General features: G+C 38.1%; 1 protein-coding gene across 1 annotated transcript; it reads left to right on the plus strand.

Moving 5' to 3' along the window:
* The first annotated feature begins 6,939 nt into the window (after window positions 1-6,939).
* On the plus strand, window positions 6,940-9,140 carry LOC146736233 (uncharacterized). Its single transcript, XM_085504921.1, has one exon. The coding sequence runs from the start codon at window positions 7,158-7,160 to the stop codon at window positions 8,736-8,738; it is 1,581 nt and encodes a 526-aa protein (XP_085361047.1). The 5' UTR covers window positions 6,940-7,157; the 3' UTR covers window positions 8,739-9,140.
* Window positions 9,141-23,473: the final 14,333 nt, after the last annotated feature.

The raw sequence follows: 23,473 nt of genomic DNA on the forward strand, positions 1-23,473 counted from the left end.
TTACCTAATGTTTCATCTAATCTTCATTACGTTCCCCCGAAAGTTATTCATTGTTACGATCATTATTTTCTCCAAGCATATTTTGAATAAATACAAAGAGTGTTAGACTATATACAATAATTTGCACAAGAAAATCCAAAACTTGATTACAAGGTTAATGTGCACCACAATAAACAATGTTTAATTCTAATAAAAGGAGCTAAAAATGTTCAACATAACAAACAGTATTTAGACAGTATAAATGTCAGAATAACATAAAGCCAGTTAATCGACGTGATCCTGTCGCTCGAGTGGCCATTGTAACATTAACATGTCTAGTGTGCCCACTCTCCTCATGCGTGGAGTGTATTATGTAAGCAATCAAAAAAGTTTACTTTTAGTATATATTAGTTGTATCAGTGCAGAATTTGAAGTCCGGAACTTATCCGCACTTTCTTTTTCGTGACACAGAAAAGATCATGTGATTGCCGTGACGTGCGCCCTCAATCTGACTGTATCTTATTTGCTCGTGGGCTCATTTATGTCATCATACACTGTCATGTATATTGGTTCCATGATCAGTAACATAATATGTGAAATTATTTTTATTGAACTTATACTATTACTGCCTTGAATTGACCTTCTAGAATGTGGTAATATACAGCATATAAATGTCATTGAAGTACCGTCATCTCCGAATAGGCGACAGATTATAAATACGAATTAATTTCGAATTACGCGTATTCTCAAAAAAATCGCGACAGCCATAGTACAAATTTACGGCACATAACCAACTCACGCTTTTTGCTCATGGTCTGTATGCCAACACCACCATGTGACTCGTATAATACGCCTTTGTTAGTAAACCTAGTACCACATCAACGGAGTGAATATTATACAACTGTTTTACCGGCCCGAAGTTTCATACAGTTTCCCGGCCTCGAAGATGGAATTGTCAACCGAATTCTGTTCTGTAAGTTCAATTTTACTGGTGCTCACAAACCTAGTAGTTTTTCCGACACTCTGTATTCCGAATCAATCAACGCTGTTTTTGTTAACAGACATGTTTATTTTCGCTAAAATTGCACCTGATCAAAAACTGCAGCATATAATTGACGAAAGTGATTTGCAAACAGTTCGATATATTCTGATAAAATACTTGATCACGCTTTTAGTAGTCCCCGTTCTGAACCTTCAAAGGATCCGGTGCCAACCTTGGTCAACAATTTTATTAACTGCAAATGTGTGAATCTGATTGGCCGATATGGACATGAAGTGTAATAAAATAATATACATTTCGGGTATCAACTCTTGTGTGAAGAACGCTTTTAAGTTATTTTTTCTTTGCTGGTTTGAAAAAAAAGATTAATCATAGAATAAAAATTGTGAGTACATTTTAATATATACCTTTGTGATACTGTGATACAAAAGTCTTGCACTGCATAAATCAACATTCTTCAGAGTACAGTTGTTATCACTAGTATCTTACTCCTATTTATAGTTGTATTGAGTCATCCTATGGGCGTACAACGATTGTTTTAATGCAAGTAAAGAATGTGATGACATAACGAAGAAGAATGAAACACACGCGAAATGTCCTTCTCATATCTAGTATAAATGAATCATTAACTACATTAACTGTGGGCTGTACGTTTATTTCCCGTTTACATGAAGATGTTGTCGAATCGGATTCTTTCCTTTCAGTGCAATTATGTTCTGTTCAGCAAATCAAGCAATACAGTGAGTTGGTTACCGATATTTGTCAAACTTGAATGCGATTAAAGAAAAATGACGACTATTGTCATCATACACAGCAAGCATACAGCGATTATCACGAAGTAAAGTGATTCACCCCAAAAGTAGTTATCAGATTAGTGATATTGTGTCTCCAATGACAAACGATACCATTCAACATAGTTTTTCCCTCAAGACTGCGGCATTCATTTCCGGTACTGTGTAATTTTTCGATGTATAACGATAGATTTAAGTCTGATGGGTTGCGGTGTTTACGGTTGTTTTAACGTATATTTACAGAGTTTACGATACTTTGGGGGAGGAATTCGAATTTTTCTAATTGTTCCCCGTTTCAAGACAAGTAACTATGATTTGATTATTCCGAAGTAAATCGATCAGCCCGTGCTTAGTATGAATGGCTTGATTGATATACCCGTTTCTGTAGTTTAGTTTTCTTCAAGTTTGATCACATGTTAATTATTATTTTTGCTTACTTGTGAGTTACTTGCTGCCTGTTTCACAAGTCCATAATATTTCTGACCAGTTCATATGAGCAGCTCCTTCCTATTATTGGTGCACATTTGCACATAAGAAATGAACCTCTACATGAACAATGATAGCTGAGTTATGAATAATGGGAACTATTATAATCATGAGACTAATATTGAATTTTTTTCATTACAGGCTATTCTTTAAATTTTTCGAGCAGTGTATAAAAAGGAAATTGAAATAATAAAATACCAAAAAGAGTCATTCTAGTTCCAACATGCTAGTTAATGTCAAGTATACCAACCCTCCTATCTGGCACCAGCTAGTTTCTCGAATATCAAATTAAAATATCTGGTGCAAGTCGCTGTCGAGAATACAAAACTTACCATCTGTCGCAAGACAGTGTTCATGGATGCACGACTGTGTCTAGAATACAAAGTTGGAATCCAGGTCCAATTTGTCAAAACGAGTATATTTTCTCCGCTCTCTCAATAGTGTACCTAGCAATATTGGTGTATGTGTTATGTTAGATTACCTACATCATCGTTTTGGTGGTATTCATCTATGTGTGTGTATGGTGTCAGAATCTGTTGTAATCATGAGTGTTTGTACATGACATAGCCACTTTTACCAGAAAGTCACATGTTGTATAAAAAAGAAGTAAATAGTACATAAAGTGCCAATTAGATGCAAATCAAACATTGAGCATTGCTTTTAGCTACAGATGAACAGACAGGGTCACATTTTAATGCAAAAGCAAATTTCAGCTGTTTTAGCATGGTTGTTCCAGCAGTAGAATGCGAAAATACGTTGCTTGCTTTTACCTTACGGGAGCTCTTTCTATGACGCTTTTGATTAACATTTGTATGGGGTTATTGTCAAGATGTCACGAACCCGGAAATACGCTTACGAAAATAACATTTGAGTATGAGGAAGGGCACAGTGGAGTTGTGTTCAACATGAAGATCTGGACCGATTGTTTAGTTATAGGTTGCATTTTGTTGATGATTTGTGGAATTATTGCCACAAATCCCCGCTTAGTTACACAGCCAGTTGATCAAAGAGTAGTGCTGCAACATGGTGCGTCACCGATATTTGTCAACCTTGATTGCAGTGTATCGGACTATGATGCTCAATCCATGCAGGTATCTTGGTTCAAAAATGACGTCATCTTCTCAGATAATTACAATATTCATGAAGACGTCAGCGAGTTGGTGGATACACGATATTATATGACAAGTCGAGGTACATTCGGATTGTACAGACTCCAGATTAATACCGATGACGACTATGTAACATTCGATACAGGACAATACTACTGTGCGTTACTGTATTCATCCAACAAGACTGTGATTGAAAAGTCTCGCACTGCAGACATCAATATACACACCAGTCCACTGTGTGTTGTTGATTACGGAACAAGTTCTTACTACGGCAACGCTGAAGGTAATGTTGGCAATGTTGATGTGATGGAAGGAGATGTTGTGGGACTTTCCTGTAGGTGTAAGTATCCAGGTACACCTACTGGGGATATTATGGTGTGGAGGAGAGATGATGTCATGGAAGATTTACCACTTAACGGCGTCACACAATTAGATGATTTACAATTAAGAGATAATGATTGGCATCCTGAAAGAATAGACCAAGGTGTGACATTCACTTGCACGCATAGAATTCCTAATAAACCCGATAGAACATGTCAGGTTGGTCCATTCAATATATTATATGCGGCAATGGTGGAAATTCGCCCAAAGTATCATCAAATGATTGACCAACCCATTGTTTCATTTGTTTGTAATACAACGGGGAATCCGGACGTTAACATGTACACGTGGACACTAGATGGCGCTGTACTTCGCCAAAGTGCTTACATTCACTTTTACAATGATAATAGTCATCTTACTATCGCGACAGATTATGGTTTAGAAAATGGAAATTATAATATTACATGTACAGCTTCGAATGGTATCGGTGACACAAACAGTTCAACAGCGACGTTGTTAGTAAATATTACTGCACAAACAACGTTACCTACTTTAACAGCAAATGTTACAATGCCCTCGTCCGAACTGGCGTATGATGCAAATACAGGACTTTCACCTAATTCTATTTATATTATTGTAGCGGCATCAGTGGCCGTACTACTACTGGTCATTGGGGTGATACTATTTGTTTGCCTGGTAATTACAAGCAGAAACAAGACACGGAATAAAAAGCAAGAAACTGATCATACAGTTGAGGGACATGGTAACCCCAATGTAAGTGTTAATGAGGAACCAAATAATAGAAGCCAAGGGGGTGACATAACACTGAAATACACCGTTGGTAGTGAATTGACTTATGCCAATATTCCAACCAAGAAAAGTTCTGAAGAAGAACATGTAACTTATGAACTTCTCGGCGGACAAAGTGAGCAGGTCACGTCCAATGTGCTAAGAATACCCACCAGAATGATGAACGTGGAGGGACTCACGTACGCAGATTTAGATCTCTCCCCTCAATCGACGAGTCCAGTGGATCATGAACGAATATCTCCACAAAGTGAAGTAGCGGACACGGTATATGCAGAGGTGAAGCGATAATCTACGACGGACCATTTAATACAAATCACAACACGCACTCATTGGGTCACAAAAATAATAACAGCATCGATGTTTACGGTCCCTGATGGCACATTGCATTTATTAACAATGCACTGAGTGCGTAATACAGACCTTAAAGACCATGCAACTATGCCTCTCATAAAAATACCTGATACACTGACCAATCTGACAAGTGGTCTCGTACTGCGTGCACTGTTCAAACTCACAAATTTATGATAAAAAGAAAAAAAATACTACCTAATAAAAAAACAAAAAAACAAAAAAAACATCATGCACGATCATGCAATGCATGATTTTGTTGATAGATTTACAAATTTCGAAAAGTTTTTGAGAATTGTTCATCTCTCTCCAATACCGTCATAATTATTAAATTCCACGCAGTATACGTCCGATAGACTATTCAGACATGCAAGAATGTTCAACACGGTTCCAGTCAAACAACCCCTTTCAAGACGCCATGTGAACTATGACATTTGACTTTCAATGCAAGCATAATGTCCTCTACGTACTTAAACCTCTCTATGTAATTTGGGAATGGTTCGCAACCCTCTACGAGGCCCTTGTAACCGATAGCATTTTTTTTTATCTCACAGCATCATTACAGGTAATAGAAAACTAACCTTTTCATTGTTTTATTCTTGGCAATCACAACCTTGCAATGTTAGAAACCTACTCAATACAACTATACATCCTGGTTATTGACATCGAGAGATTTTATCAGTGGGATGGGGCGTTCATGTTAAACGCAATGTAACCTTCAATCGTGATAATATGACAAAAAAGTGAATATAATAATATACGTTTTACGTATCAATGTTTACGTTGATGCTCTCCTACATTTCAATTTCTCATTTTAATATCTCTTTAGCAATTTGGTAATAAATAAAAGTCATTTAAAGTAAAACAATATATGACCCATACTCCAGCAATTGAAGTTGTGTTATAGAGGAAACGCTCTCCATACACATACACAGAATAATTTTCGTTACCTCCTTATTAACGTGTTGACTATAAATATATCAAGTTATTTCGTGTTTAATGTTCTAATATTGACTGTGAACTTTGCAAGTCCAATTCTTGTTAAACACGACACATCACATCAAGATATTACAACAACTGTGCACATTGTGTTCGTAGTTGTAAATTAATGTACGAAACATTTTTATTCTTGGTACAGAGTGCGTTATTATAAGATAGCGTCGATGTATGGATTTCCGAGTATGTTTGATACAATGTATTGCATGTAATGTGTATGTGCACAAACCTTTCAAAAGCTTCTTGTATATAATACATGGTACGTTTTCAATCCGACACGAGGTATCATACTACAGCACTCACCTATATTTGGTCAACCATTGGTCGTAATCATGATTTTTGTTGTTACAGACGTCTTTCGTTTTTATGATAATCAGTTTCAAACGTCTCTAATCGAAAAAGTTTTTGGTCACAACTCGTGTAAATCAATACATAATTTCATTGTGAAATAACCTTTTTTCATAATGTAATATTTTGAACATCGTTTCATGTATGCGCGACAATCGCCTGAGACATCATTGGCATCATGATGTTCATGTATGTGTATGTACACAAGTATGTGTAGTTCTTGATATGTATTACAATTTTTTGTTATGGCTTCAAAATTGCGCGTCAACATGTTTTTCACTATTGTGTACATTTTGTAAGATATCCACATGTTTTTCATTGCATTTATTATGTTTTAAAAATGTATATTAAACGCTGGACAATATTACGTGGCATGTCCGCATCGTAAGTTATCGTGCATTTGAAATAAACGCTTGAGACCCGCAATCAAACAATATTACTCATGCCATTGGTTCAGGTTTTGTGATTGTGAACAGTTGTCGATGTCACCTGCATTGCTCTTTAACTGCTTTTACATGAAACACGAGCTTTATCAATTGAGGGCGCTTCTGGTGGAAAAAGTGAAATAATTTCAATTTGATGAAGTATATCATGGCCAATTATAACTCTTTGTAATAAAATACATAAGATGACGCGACAGATAATATGATTTCAACCACGTTATAATCAATATAACACGTTATTACAATAAATGCGCCATAACCACTATGGTAACTACGATACAACGACTATTTTGAGTACATGAATTTATTGATAAATCGTGATAAGTTGCGATTACCCACGTTGAAATAATCGATATCGATGTAACTGACTTATTGTCCTTTTTTAAGCCTAAGTCCACTGAAATAAATGGCTATATTGTGACTGTTATTTTCATTTGATTGGGGTTAATGTCAAACGGTCATGAACCAGGAAATACATACGCATACTTTATTTTTGAGCATCAGCAAGATACATCATTAGTTCAACATGGAAGCTTGGATTTTCTGTAGGTTGATCATATCTATACTGTTCCTTCGTAGAACGATCGCTGCAGATCCTCGTTTAATTACACAACCAAATGATCAAAGAATGGTGCTGCTGTATGATGCGCCACCGATATTTGTCAACCTTGATTGCAGGGCGGAACATCTTAATCAAGCAGTGCAGGTGTCGTGGTTTAAAAATGGCGTTATCATATCTGATAATTACACGGATCGTGATAACGTCAGTAATTTGATTGAAACAACACGGTATAATGTCGTAAGTGGAGGAGTTATCGGAAAGTACATGCTCCAGATTTACACCAGCGACGCTACTGTTACATTCGATACAGGACAATACTACTGTGCGTTATTGTATTCATCCAACAAGACTGTGATTGAAAAGTCTCGCACTGCAGACATCAATATACACACCAGTCCACTGTGTGTTGTTGATTACGGAACCAGTTTGTATTACGGCAACGCTGAAGGTGATGTTGGCAATGTTGATGTGTTGGAAGGAGAGACTGTTGGACTTTCCTGTAGGTGTAAGTATACAAGTGCAGATAATATTATGGTGTGGAGGAGAGATGATGTAATGGAAAATTTAACACTGAATGACGTTACACAATCAGACGGCTTAAAAACAAGAGATAACTATTGGTACCCTGGAAGAGAGGATCAAGGTCTGACATTCACTTGTACATACCGAATTCCTGATAAACCCAGTAGAACATGCCAGGCTGGTCCGTTTAACATAATGCATGCGCCAACTGTGGAAATACTTCCTCAATATCAAGAAATATCTGATTACATCTCTGTTTCATTCCGATGTAATGCTAGTGGGAATCCACCAATAACTACCTACACGTGGAAACTGAATGACAAAATGCTCCAGCATAGTAGCTACATTCAATATGACAATGAGAATGGTATCATTGATATCGCGAAGGATTATTTGGAAAATGGTAAACACACTATTTCGTGTACAGCATCATATATTGTTGGTAACACGGCCAGTCTACCAGCTACGCTAGTCGTAAATATAACTGCACAGGAAATAACAACGCCCACGTTTACATCGATGTCATCAAGTAATAGATTGGACACTAGTCGTACAACGCCCTTACCCGACTTTAACAAAAGTGATGCAAGTACTGATCTTCCAATGAGTACTATTTATATTATTGTAGCAGTGGCCATACTATTACTGATCATTGCGGTAATATTAATAGTCTTCGTTGTAGTTGCAAGAAGAAAAAAAGACGATAATGATCATACACAAAGAGGGCATAATAACCCGAATATTTGCAATAATGACGAGTATTACAATGAAAATCAACGAGCTGATATTGCACTGACAGAGACTGTCGACAGTGAGTTGACTTATGCGAATATTCAAATCAAGAACTCGGATTCTCGTGGTGATCATGTGACTTACGATATTCTCAGCGGACAAGACGAGCAGGTCACGTCCAGTTCTCCGGAAATTCCCACCAGAATGAATAACGTGGAGGGACTCACATACGCAGATTTAGACCTTTCGCCCCAATCGGCGCGTTCTATATGGATCAGTCACAAAGATTAACCGAAGGAAAAGTACGGGATACTGTATATGCAGAGGTGAGGCGATAACCAACGAGGAACTGTTGTTACAGTATTAAAACACAACATGTGCCAATGAAAGTAGCAACAACTGTACTGGTTCCTTGGGCTCACGTGGTACATGGTACCGAGCAATTTGTATACGGCAACTACATTGACTGTACTACAGTACTTCGGATTATAGAATAAACTCATACATATATGCGGAGTAATTTTGATTCTCTTCTATTACCAATATAACTAGCAATATTGTAATCAGATATTGTATTGTAATTGTAATATTGTAATTCACCCCTGCTCATATTAATCGCGTAACACGACTGTATTGGCTTATAATTGTAATTCATACTTTTAGAAAAAATAAAAATAATCACAGAAGTTTGAATCCCGTGTTTAAAGTTTTAATGAAGGTTTGTACGTTTTGATGTACAGTACTGTTATTGTTAAAGGGTGATGTTCGTCATACACAACGCGTGTAATGTACATTGTTTGTTTGCATGCAATTCAAATGAACTAAAATGAAACCATCATTGCCACATATTACAATTTATATCAACATAGCACAATTTTGTGATTCATGAACATGTCAAAACGAAACCCTCTTGACTACTAAAAATGTCAAAAAAGACCTCATGTCCATTACGAGTCATAATTAACAGATCACAGTGGTGAATCGGGGGGGGGGGTCTTGGGGTCCGGGGGGAACCCCCCCCCCCGTTGAAAAATTCATTCAATTTGTTTTTGTATAATATATAAAAAATCATACATGTACACTGTAAACGAACCTTTATGTCGAAAATAGCTCATATTAAGCAGTAAAACGAGAAATGGAGAGGCCAAAGAGACTCATTGAAAATTCGCCCGTGTTCATTCTGAAAAAAAATACTGTTTAGGTGTGTGAACTCATACTGTTTTTTTCTTCATCAAAAGCAAAGCTGTAACTCTAGACCGAAAATGCTCGGCGCGTGTTTGGTTGCGTGTGGCGATAGTTTCAAAATGAAAATGTCAAAAGAGAGCCGAAGATAGCAATACAAAAAAACTCATCAAATATATTCGACGTTAATTCACCATAACCTCAACCAAACAATATTACCATACGAAATTATGTCGACTATTCATGCATACCAGACTGCGCAGCCATACACTTCTAAACAATGAACATTTTCTTAGTCAAGTAGTCCCTTTCAAGGCGCCATGTGATCTACGGTATTTGACTTTCTATGCAATGTACAATGTGTACGCTTTGCTCAACATATACTATTTTGAATGACTGATGACTTCCCCGTGACCCCTGTAACCTGTAAACATTTGTTTCACCGTTGTACACCACCATCGTTGGTAACAGACATTAGCAACCGCCCATGATATACTGTAGCCTACTCAAAACAACAAATAGACCCGGGTTGTTATGTATACTCATTGCATCAGTTCGCCAAAGTGTTTATGTTGAATACAAATGAACGCTCTATTGAGATAATATGAACACGTTATTATAATGGTTGTGTATCAATATGTACGTCCGTGTGAACAAGAACATCATATAGAGTTTTTAAGATTTTAGTATTTCCGGCAGCAGTTCTGATTAAAATCATCAGGTACATTTTAGTTTAGTACATATCCATGTAATTGGTTTAGTGTTAGGGCATTTACGTAGGACACCGTCTAAGTGCATGGACAAAAACCATGAACTCATTTAAACATGTAGTTTACAATACATTGACGTAACAAACCAGTCATGCGATTTATCCTTTAATAATAATCAAGACTGCAGTCACTTCAGCTGTCGCCATTTACGGTTACTTTCATATTGCGGTCACACTAGTTACCCCGATTGTGATTGGTTCCACTAGAATCTGGTCGTTTAAAGAACCAGTTTGGAATCAGTTCCATTAGCTGGTTATGTCATCGTGGTATCCGTAAACCGATAAAGCATTTGGCCTCTGCAACTCAAGATATTGAACAGTGTATTTAAGCAATTTGAGTGTTGAGATGCCATTAATGTGACATTTACAGTTTACTCAGAAACGTTATGAACATTGATGTGCTGAATGAGTAAAATACAGGATAATATGGCATATCATATACGTAATAATGGCATGTAAATATATTTGATATACATGTATGTGTATGTGCATGGCCGATGTATTCTTTCATATTTTACGTATATATTCATTCATGAAGACCATTTATTACATGATCAACGCGATGAGGGTATAGACAACCCCTCACCGTGGCCTGATATAACTCTGATAAATTCATCGATTTATTATATGAAAACCTCCAGCAATTTAATTCGTGTCGCACCTGCAACACTCGCATACTTGATTTAATCTGTTGCAATGATCCAGCAATATCTGCTCAAATGCCGAGACCGTTATTCAATGTGACAATTATTTTAAAGCAGGGAAGTCGTCACCTACGCATGCGTCAGATGGCCACAGCGTGGCATTGTTTACAAACAAGCATCCACCCATGAGTAATTGCGTTTTTAGCGTGTGTTGTTATCGTCGCTGGGGGCTCAATTCCCGCATGTGTGCAGGTGGCGACCCTCCCACTTTAACATAAATACGTCAATTTACACCAGTAATACTGTAACATATGATACAGAACAATACTACTGTGTGTTACGGTATTCATCCAATATTAATATAAACACCCGCCCACTGTGTGGTGTTGTTTACGAAGCCAGTTTGCATTATGGCAACACTGAAGCACCAAATAGTCTGAACAAGAGATGACGCCTTAGTAGAGTGGTCACTAAATTACTGACAACCAGAATATTTGCATCAATGACGATTCATACAATGAAATCATAGGAAGTAATAATATACTGACAGAGACCTTCGAAAGTGAGTTAACGTATGTCAAAATTGCGACGAATAGTTGTACGTTTGAAATAGTGCAATTCAATAAGTGTCAGTGTAGGTCGTTTTTTCGTATAAAGTTGGGCTTTATATCATGAGGGATATTAGAATTTTCGCCAAACGGCGTCTATATGTTTGTTTAATTTAATTGTATTCCATAATAGTAGTTCAGTGTAATTATATAGATAAAGGGTGGTTGATCGTCGGTTTCTTCGTGAAATTAATCTATAAATGGGAACAAAATTTGTATTATTCCTGCATAGGAAATATTTAGTTTATCATTATAAGACGGAGGTCGTCGCGCCGCGCATGTGTTACATTTGGGTTGACAAACATTGATTTCCTCACAATTCAATGCGCTATTCTAAAGATATTCACGAGTACTAGTTTTGAACTGGGCGCGACATGGAGTACCGTCGATGATTCTTCGATCCCTTCCAATCACCAAAGAAATTGTGTTTAGTGGCGTTATTTTATATTAGTTCATTAAATTATTCATGACTTTTACCTAATTTAATATCATGTAAGTTTAAACATAATAGTTTTGCAAGCAACAAATAATTCTTTGTAGAATGAAGGCACATTATTAGTAGTTAGAATCATATGTGCAGATATAGTGTAGTTTCCAAACTAGGGTGGTCTAGTTTCGTATACTGCTAGGGCTAAATCGCGTGCGACCTACTGTTTTTCCGTCCAAATAAATTTATTAAATTTGAGTGTGTCGATCAGTTTTTTGGGAGAGACAATGTATAGTTGGTTGACAACAATAACATGAACACAATACGACAGTATGTTCGAAAATTAACTCCAATAATAAAGTTTGTTGATTATTCGCTATGTATTTCTCCTTTTCTTTACTAACAAGAATTACGTTGCCAATCAACGTGCTAGAACATTAAAACCGCGTCTATTCCAACTGACATCTAAAGGCAGTGTTGAACAAGAAAATTCATGAGGTAACGCACCGACGCAACGCATGAATATCCGAGAATATAAATCTGGTAATTTTATTTTACAGAAGTGGGTTCGGTGAATAAATACAGATGACCTGTGACAACAGAAACATGCGCTAACTGTATAATAATATGCCATGTAATATTGCACACACATAATAATGGTATTAATAGGAGTATTGTGATAGCGGGAAATAAATTACAGTGTTAGTGAAATGTATCTCAAAGGTATAGTATCATTGGTCGCACAAGCTGTATTCTCTTTGATGTTTGGATTTTATACAAATTTATTTTTATTGTGGACCTCTGTACCTAATTGAATTAAATTGCAAAAACAAGAAGAGAAAAAACGTATAACAAAATTATTTACGAGGTTCTTACCTCAGCTCTGATCCCTTTAACCATAGACCTTAGAGTCTCTTTCTAAGGTCAATGCTTTAACCCGATGATGCGAAATATCTTACACACACCCTATACCTGGACATTGTGTTGAAATGTATACTTTTTATATGGAATAGCACCGTAAGCTATGCTCGTTAACAGTAGAACAACGAATTTCACATGCCCTTGTTTTAAAGTAAAAGTAGCGATCCATTAAAGTTACATCGGTTTTGTTTGATCACGTAATTTGTAGATTCTTTAAGTCAAACCAGACTTAATACGGAGTAAACAATATGGAACTGTCTGTATGTATGCAGTATGCCGACATTGTGCTTTCATTATCATTTAAATAGACTCATTGTGATGAGCTCATGAACCAGGAAACTCGCATGTGATAATATCGTTCTAGCGTCAGTAAACGTTTGTGTCAAAATGGAAAAATGCCATTTTCTTTTGGTTATCTTATGTATACTGTTATATCATGGAATTATTGCAACAGATCCGAGTCTTGTTTCACAGCCAGATGATCAAAGAGTAGTTCTGCAATATGGTGCGTCACCGATATATGTCAACCTTGATTGCATTGCATCGGACTATGGTGATCAATCCATTCAGGTATCTTGGTTCAAAAATGACGTCATCATCTCAACTAACTACGTTTTTATGCAAGATGTCAGTGAGTTGGTGGATGAATTACGGTATATTATAGGTGGAGGTGTACTCGGAAGGTACAGACTCCAGATACATACCGATGACAACTACGTAACATTCGATACAGGACAATACTACTGTGCGTTATTGTATTCAATTAACATGACTGTGATTGAAAAGTCTCGCACTGCAGACATCAATATACACACCAGTCCACTGTGTGTTGTTGATTACGGAACCAGTTTGTATTACGGCAACGCTGAAGGTGATGTTGGCAATGTTGATGTGATGGAAGGAAACGTTGTGGGACTTTCCTGTAGGTGTAAGTATTCAGACTCAGTCGTTCCTGAAGATATCATGATGTGGAGTAGAGATGATTTAATAAAAAATATGACACACGATTCCATCACAAATACTGACGGGTTGCTTACAAAAAAGACTAACTGGTATTCTGAAGTAGGAGAGCAAGGTGTTACATTCACCTGCACTCATCGAATTCCTAATAAAGATGATAGAACATGTACGATTGGTCCATTCAATATATTAAATGCTCCAATGGTCATCCCAAGATATCATGAAATGATTGACCAACCCTCTGTTTCATTTGTTTGCAATACAACTGAATATCCGCACGTTAGTGTGTTCACATGGGAACTGGACGACAACATTCTCCTTAAAAGCAGGTCTATTCAAATTGACAATAATACAGTTATTGTGACTAACGATGCTCTAGACAATGGTATGTACAATATTACTTGTACAGTATCAACTGATATTGGCAACACGACCAGTTTACCGGCTACATTGCTAGTCAATATAACTCGACATGAAACCACAACACCTAAGTTTACATCAGTACCAGAAGTTGATGTTACAAAAATAGAAAACAGAAAAACCAGCTTTACCATGCCATCATTCGACAAGAAAACAAGTGATCCAAGTACTAGTCTCCCATTAAATACTATATATACTGCTGCAGCGGCATCTGGGGGATTTGTACTACTGATCGTTATTGTGATAATAATTGCTTGTGTGATACATGCGAGAAAACCCAAGAAAGAAAAGAACACCAAAGATACTAATCTCTGGGCAGGTGGACTCGATAACCCAACCATACGTGTAAATGAGGAGTCAAACAAAGGAAACCAAGGCGAAGGTGTAGCACTGTCAGAGCTTAGTGAGTTGACGTATGCCGAAATCGATAGCAGGGAACCCACTTCGAAAAACTACAGTGATACTAACGACCTACTTCGCAGCCAAGACGTTCAGGTAGCGTCAACTGAGCAAGGTATTCCCACTAAAATGAAGAACGTGGAGGGACTCATGTACGCCGATTTAGACCTGCCGTCACAATCGACGAGTTATGTGGATTGGTCAGGAATACCACCCAACAGTAAAGTATCGGACACGTTGTATGCAGAAGTGAAGCGATAATCAACTATTTTATACAAACCACAGTGTATTGTTGTTTCCCTGAGTTTCACATTGCATCTGACGGTGTAATACCACGTCCCATACACGTTGAATGATTTAACTGACACCGGACACATATCAACTCAGAACAATCTTTACTCGAGTAATATTTACTGCACTGAATCAACTACAATATTTTATAGCACTATGAACCCATTTATTCAAGCAAATAACATATCCAGGATCTTCTTACATTTATATTGGATTTTGTTGATATTTTTAGTGTTATTTTTGATACTGAGTTGCTATTATAAATGACTCGATCGCTTTAAATGATCGCATATTGTGTGTTTACATATCCAAGTACCATGGTTACCATAGTTTTTTTGTTAAAAAAATATCTAATTTAGCATGGAGAATTTATTTCAATGTTCACACTATATCCCTTTAATAATTTGGTTATTTTGTTTATGTAAAACATGCATATGGTTCATAATTAGTATACAGTTGTTGTCGATACATGGCAATTAGTAAAAACAAACCATATATGGCATGATGCATTGCAAAGTCCATATCATTACATTACTTAATATTCAAGCAAAATACAAATACAACAATTAGATGGCATGAATATGAATTGACAGATTAATTAAAGTTGGTTAATTAACTTAATTACACGTAAATAAAAATCATATTACTCAAATTAATTGATACTAAAGTTGTATTTAGAGTTTGTATGTATTTCATAGATAAAATTAAAACGATTAAATATGTTATTCAATACAATTTCAAAAGTATTTTTACTCCTAAACAGGTTATTGGCTTGGTTTCCAATGATTTTATGATCCTTGACCCTTATGACCCTTCTCAAAACTATTCCGTAATTAAAAAGTATTCAACAGGGGTCACGTAATACAAAACCATGTCTTCAATCACATGTGATTTTTTTCAGTGTGGAAGCTGAACAAAACACAAATAAAACATCATATTTATATAAACATTAGATCAGCACCTTAGGCAAATACTGTTCGACAATAAAGCTGCGGTGACAATTTACACTGCCAGAATACTGAGCAGACAGGACCTTTGTTAGTGAACAATAAGCATGTCACTAGTTGAACGACCCGTTATCTTAGAATCTTGCGGCGTGTCACGCTGAAATCAATCGGTGGAATTCAGCCTACTTGTATTAATAGGTGGCGAGAGTATGATGGTGAGTTGAGTTAGCCCCAAAACGTGCTTCATATTGCGTAAACTCATAGTTGCTGTCGACATAGGAAGTAAAGTAAGCATACGGCACCTAATCGCCTAGCTTCACGCCACTACACGTCTTCCCCTCGGCCACCGGGCATCCCCAAAAAAAGGATGCTTAATAACCGAGCTTATTACGTGCAGAGAACGTGAAACCCGTCCACGCGATACGCGCACACAGCATGGCCAGAATGCGGCAAAGGCCTTCAGATCTGGCTGTAGTAGGATGGTGAAAGTAACGGTACAGCATTTTAACAGTGAATAAGTACTGAGAAATAATTTTTAAACTCATAGTTGCTGTCGACATAGGAAGTAAAGTAAGCAAATAACACCGAATAAACGGCAAGGTAAAGACTATGTCTAATTATAGTAAATACGTACTGCGTGCGTGACTCGAACCGGCGCTCGCGTACGGCACCTAATCGCCTAGCTTCACGCCACTACACGTCTTCCCCTCGGCCACCGGGCATCCCCAAAAAAAGGATGCTTAATAACCGAGCTTATTACGTGCAGAGAACGTGAAACCCGTCCACGCGATACGCGCCACACAGCATGGCCAGAATGCGGCAAAGGCCTTCAGATCTGGCTGTAGTAGGATGGTGAAAGTAACGGTACAGCATTTTAACAGTGAATAAGTACTGAGAAATAATTTTTAAACTCATAGTTGCTGTCGACATAGGAAGTAAAGTAAGCAAATAACACCGAATAAACGGCAAGGTAAAGACTATGTCTAATTATAGTAAATACGTACTGCGTGCGTGACTCGAACCGGCGCTCGCGTACGGCACCTAATCGCCTAGCTTCACGCCACTACACGTCTTCCCCTCGGCCACCGGGCATCCCCAAAAAAAGGATGCTTAATAACCGAGCTTATTACGTGCAGAGAACGTGAAACCCGTCCACGCGATACGCGCCACACAGCATGGCCAGAATGCGGCAAAGGCCTTCAGATCTGGCTGTAGTAGGATGGTGAAAGTAACGGTACAGCATTTTAACAGTGAATAAGTACTGAGAAATAATTTTTAAACTCATAGTTGCTGTCGACATAGGAAGTAAAGTAAGCAAATAACACCGAATAAACGGCAAGGTAAAGACTATGTCTAATTATAGTAAATACGTACTGCGTGCGTGACTCGAACCGGCGCTCGCGTACGGCACCTAATCGCCTAGCTTCACGCCACTACACGTCTTCCCCTCGGCCACCGGGCATCCCCAAAAAAAGGATGCTTAATAACCGAGCTTATTACGTGCAGAGAACGTGAAACCCGTCCACGCGATACGCGCCACACAGCATGGCCAGAATGCGGCAAAGGCCTTCAGATCTGGCTGTAGTAGGATGGTGAAAGTAACGGTACAGCATTTTAACAGTGAATAAGTACTGAGAAATAATTTTTAAACTCATAGTTGCTGTCGACATAGGAAGTAAAGTAAGCAAATAACACCGAATAAACGGCAAGGTAAAGACTATGTCTAATTATAGTAAATACGTACTGCGTGCGTGACTCGAACCGGCGCTCGCGTACGGCACCTAATCGCCTAGCTTCACGCCACTACACGTCTTCCCCTCGGCCACCGGGCATCCCCAAAAAAAGGATGCTTAATAACCGAGCTTATTACGTGCAGAGAACGTGAAACCCGTCCACGCGATACGCGCCACACAGCATGGCCAGAATGCGGCAAAGGCCTTCAGATCTGGCTGTAGTAGGATGGTGAAAGTAACGGTACAGCATTTTAACAGTGAATAAGTACTGAGAAATAATTTTTAAACTCATAGTTGCTGTCGACATAGGAAGTAAAGTAAGCAAATAACACCGAATAAACGGCAAGGTAAAGACTATGTCTAATTATAGTAAATACGTACTGCGTGCGTGACTCGAACCGGCGCTCGCGTACGGCACCTAATCGCCTAGCTTCACGCCACTACACGTCTTCCCCTCGGCCACCGGGCATCCCCAAAAAAAGGATGCTTAATAACCGAGCTTATTACGTGCAGAGAACGTGAAACCCGTCCACGCGATACGCGCCACACAGCATGGCCAGAATGCGGCAAAGGCCTTCAGATCTGGCTGTAGTAGGATGGTGAAAGTAACGGTACAGCATTTTAACAGTGAATAAGTACTGAGAAATAATTTTTAAACTCATAGTTGCTGTCGACATAGGAAGTAAAGTAAGCAAATAACACCGAATAAACGGCAAGGTAAAGACTATGTCTAATTATAGTAAATACGTACTGCGTGCGTGACTCGAACCGGCGCTCGCGTACGGCACCTAATCGCCTAGCTTCACGCCACTACACGTCTTCCCCTCGGCCACCGGGCATCCCCAAAAAAAGGATGCTTAATAACCGAGCTTATTACGTGCAGAGAACGTGAAACCCGTCCACGCGATACGCGCCACACAGCATGGCCAGAATGCGGCAAAGGCCTTCAGATCTGGCTGTAGTAGGATGGTGAAAGTAACGGTACAGCATTTTAACAGTGAATAAGTACTGAGAAATAATTTTTAAACTCATAGTTGCTGTCGACATAGGAAGTAAAGTAAGCAAATAACACCGAATAAACGGCAAGGTAAAGACTATGTCTAATTATAGTAAATACGTACTGCGTGCGTGACTCGAACCGGCGCTCGCGTACGGCACCTAATCGCCTAGCTTCACGCCACTACACGTCTTCCCCTCGGCCACCGGGCATCCCCAAAAAGAGGATGCTTAATAACCGAGCTTATTACGTGCAGAGAACGTGAAACCCGTCCACGCGATACGCGCCACACAGCATGGCCAGAATGTATCGCGTGGACGGGTTTCACGTTCTCTGCACGTAATAAGCTCGGTTATTAAGCATCCTTTTTTTGGGGATGCCCGGTGGCCGAGGGGAAGACGTGTAGTGGCGTGAAGCTAGGCGATTAGGTGCCGTACGCGAGCGCCGGTTCGAGTCACGCACGCAGTACGTATTTACTATAATTAGACATAGTCTTTACCTTGCCGTTTATTCGGTGTTATTTGCTTACTTCATATTGCGTGTATTTTATATCGGGTTATAGGTCACGTCTGTTAAGCCACTATTTTGGTATTTGCCACTATTTTGGTACCGTGTCAATAATGAGCGGCCTAGGAGGTGGCAGTAAAGCCTATTGAATACTACTAATGAGCAAGCGGACAATAACTATATCGACAATAAAGATCGCCACTAGTAACAAAAATACTTGCAGCTTGTTTGGACATTGGTGGATTGTAAAAGTATCAACGTTTAGCCTGAAAATAAAATAAACTGAAGGTGTGTTTAAAATTAAATGTTTCTTGAAAATGGATTTAATGACAAAAATTCTTTAACAGTAAAATTGCACACAAATTATACTTCACTATAGGAATAGTACCAAAATAGTAGCACATATGATTTAATTGGCGGGAACTGCTACACTTCACAATAGGGATGGTACCAAAATAGTACCACATATAATTTAGTTGTCGGGAACTGCTATACTTTACTATAGGGATGGTACCAACATAGTGGCACATATAATTTAGTTGGCGGGAACTGTTATACTTCACTATAGTGATGGCACCAAAATAGTAGCACATATAATATAGTTGGCGGCAACTGCTATACTTTACTATAGGGATGGTACCAAAATAGCAGCACATATAATTTAGTTGTCGGGAACTGTTATACTTCCCTATAGGAATGGTACCAAAATAGTAGCACATATAATTTAGTTGGCGGGAACTGCTATACTTCACTATAGGGATGGTACCAAAATAGTAGCACATATAATTTAGTTGTCGGGAACTGCTATACTTCACTATAGGGATGATACCAAAATAGTGGCACATATAATTTAGTTGGCGGGAACTGCTATACTTCACTATAGGGATGGTACCAAAATAGTAGCACATATAATTTAGTTGTCGGGAACTGCTATACTTCACTATAGGGATGATACCAAAATAGTGGCACATATAATTTAGTTGGCGGGAAATGCTATACTTCACTGTAGGGGTGGCACCAACATAGTGGCACATATAATTTAGTTGTCGGGAACTGTTATACTTCCCTACAGAAATGGTACCAAAATAGTAGCACATATAATTTAGTTGGCGGGAACTGCCACACTTCACAATAGGGATGGTACCAAAATAGTAGCACATATAATTTAGTTGTCGGGAACTGCTATACTTTACTATAGGGATGGTACCAACATAGTGGCACATATAATTTAGTTGGCGGGAACTGTTATACTTCACTATAGGGATGGTACCAAAATAGTAGCACATATAATATAGTTGGCGGCAACTGCTATACTTTACTATAGGGATGGTACCAAAATAGCAGCACATATAATTTAGTTGTCGGGAACTGTTATACTTCCCTATAGGAATGGTACCAAAATAGTAGCACATATAATTTAGTTGGCGGGAACTGCTACACTTCAATATAGGGATAGTACCAAAATAGTGGCACATATAATTTAGTTGGCGGGAAATGCTATACTTCACTATAGGGATGGTACCAAAATAGTGGCACGTATAATTTAGTTGGCGGGAACTGCTATACTTCACTATAGGGATGGTACCAAAATAGTGGCACGTATAATTTAGTTGTCGGGAACTGCTATACTTCACTATAGGGATGGTACCAAAATAGTGGCACATATAATTTAGTTGGCGGGAACTGCTATACTTCACTATAGGGATGGTACCAAAATAGTAGCACATATAATTTAGTTGTCGGGAACTGCTATACTTCACTATAGGGATGATACCAAAATAGTGGCACATATAATTTAGTTGGCGGGAACTGCTATACTTCACTGTAGGGGTGGCACCAACATAGTGGCACATATAATTTAGTTGTCGGGAACTGTTATGCTTCCCAACAGAAATGGTACCAAAATAGTAGCACATATAATTTAGTTGGCGGGAACTGCTACACTTCACTATAGGGATGGTACCAAAATAGTGGCACGTATAATTTAGTTGGCGGGAGCTGCTATACTTCACTATAGGGATGGTACCAAAATAGTAGCACATATAATTTAGTTGTCGGGAACTGCTATACTTTACTATAGGGATGGTACCAAAATAGCAGCACATATAATTTAGTTGTCGGGAACTGCTATACTTTACTATAGGGATGGTACCAAAATAGTGGCACGTATAATTTAGTTGGCGGGAACTGCTATACTTCACTATAGGGATGGTACCTAAATAGTAGCACATATAATTTAGTTGTTGGGAACTGCTATACTTCACTATAGGGATGGTACCAAAATAGTAGCACATATAATTTAGTTGTCGGGAACTGCTATACTTCACTATAGGGATGGTACCAAAATAGTAGCACATATAATTTAGTTGTTGGGAACTGCTATACTTCACTATAGGGATGGTACCAAAATAGTGGCACGTATAATTTAGTTGGCGGGAACTGCTATACTTCACTATAGGGATGGCACCAAAATAGTGGCACGTATAATTTAGTTGTCGGGAACTGCTATACCTCACTATAGGGATGGCACCAAAATAGTGGCACGTATAATTTAGTTGGCGGGAAATTCTATACTTTACTATCGGGATGGTACCAAAATAGTAGCACATATAATTTAGTTGTCGGGAACTGCTATACCTCACTATAGGGATGGTACCAAAATAGTGGCACGTATAATTTAGTTGGCAGGAAATGCTATACTTTACTATCGGGATGGTACCAAAATAGTAGCACATATAATTTAGTTGTCGGGAACTGCTATACTTCACTATAGGGATGGTACCAAAATAGTAGCACATATAATTTAGTTGTCGGGAACTGCTATACTTTACTATAGGGATGGTACCAAAATAGTAGCACATATAATTTAGTTGTCGGGAACTGCTATACTTTACTATAGCGATGGTACCAAAATAGTAGCACATATAATTTAGTTGTCGGGAACTGCTATACTTCACTATAGGGATGGTACCAAAATAGTAGCACATATAATTTAGTTGTCGGGAACTGCTATACTTCACTATAGGGATGGTACCAAAATAGTAGCACATATAATTTAGTTGGCGGGAAATGCTATACTTTACTATAGGGATGGTACCAAAATATTAGCATATATAATTTAGTTGTCAGGAACTGCTATACTTCACTATAGGGATGGTACCAAAATAATGGCACATATAATTTAGTTGGCGGGAACTGCTATACTTTACTATAGGGATGGTACCAAAATAGTAGCACATATAATTTAGTTGTCGGGGACTGCTATACTTTACTATAGGGATAGTACCAAAATAGTATTATTCTGTAGACGGGGTCTGTTATTATTCGATATAGGATTGGAACCAAAATAGTGGCATGTATTATTTTGTTGTCGGGATCTGTTAACATTCGATATCGGAATGGTACAAAAATAGTGGCATGTAATATTCTGTTGTCGGGATCTGTTATTATTCGATATAGGAATGGTACAAAAATAGTGGCATGTATTATTCTGTTGTCGTGAACTGTTATTATTCGATATAGGAATGGTACAAAAATAGTGGCATGTATAATTTAGTTGTCGGGAACTGCTATACTTTACTATAGGGATGGTACCAAAATAGTAGCACATATAATTTAGTTGTCGGGAACTGCTATACTTCACTATAGGGATGGTACCAAAATAGTAGCACATATAATTTAGTTGTCGGGAACTGCTATACTTCACTATAGGGATGGTACCAAAATAGTGGCACGTATAATTTAGTTGGCGGGAACTGCTATACTTTACTATAGGGATGGTACCAAAATAGTAGCACATATAATTTAGTTGGCGGGAACTGTTATACTTCACTATAGTGATGGTACCAAAATAGTAGCACATATAATATAGTTGGCGGCAACTGCTATACTTTACTATAGGGATGGTACCAAAATAGCAGCACATATAATTTAGTTGTCGGGAACTGTTATACTTCCCTATAGGAATGGTACCAAAATAGTAGCACATATAATTTAGTTGGCGGGAACTGCTATACTTCATTATAGGGATGGTACCAAAATAGTAGCACATATAATTTAGTTGTCGGGAACTGCTATACTTCACTATAGGGATGATACCAAAATAGTGGCACATATAATTTAGTTGGCGGGAACTGCTATACTTCACTATAGGGATGGTACCAAAATAGTAGCACATATAATTTAGTTGTCGGGAACTGCTATACTTCACTATAGGGATGA

Source organism: Saccoglossus kowalevskii, chromosome 11 (assembly GCF_978046115.1).
Source record: "Saccoglossus kowalevskii chromosome 11, keSacKowa6.1, whole genome shotgun sequence".
NCBI classification, from domain to species: Eukaryota; Metazoa; Hemichordata; class Enteropneusta; family Harrimaniidae; genus Saccoglossus; species Saccoglossus kowalevskii.

Coding starts and splice junctions, on each gene's coding strand:
- LOC146736233 (XM_085504921.1), top strand. CDS start 7,158: ATGGAAGCTTGGATTTTCTGTAGGTTGATCATATCTATACTGTTCCTT.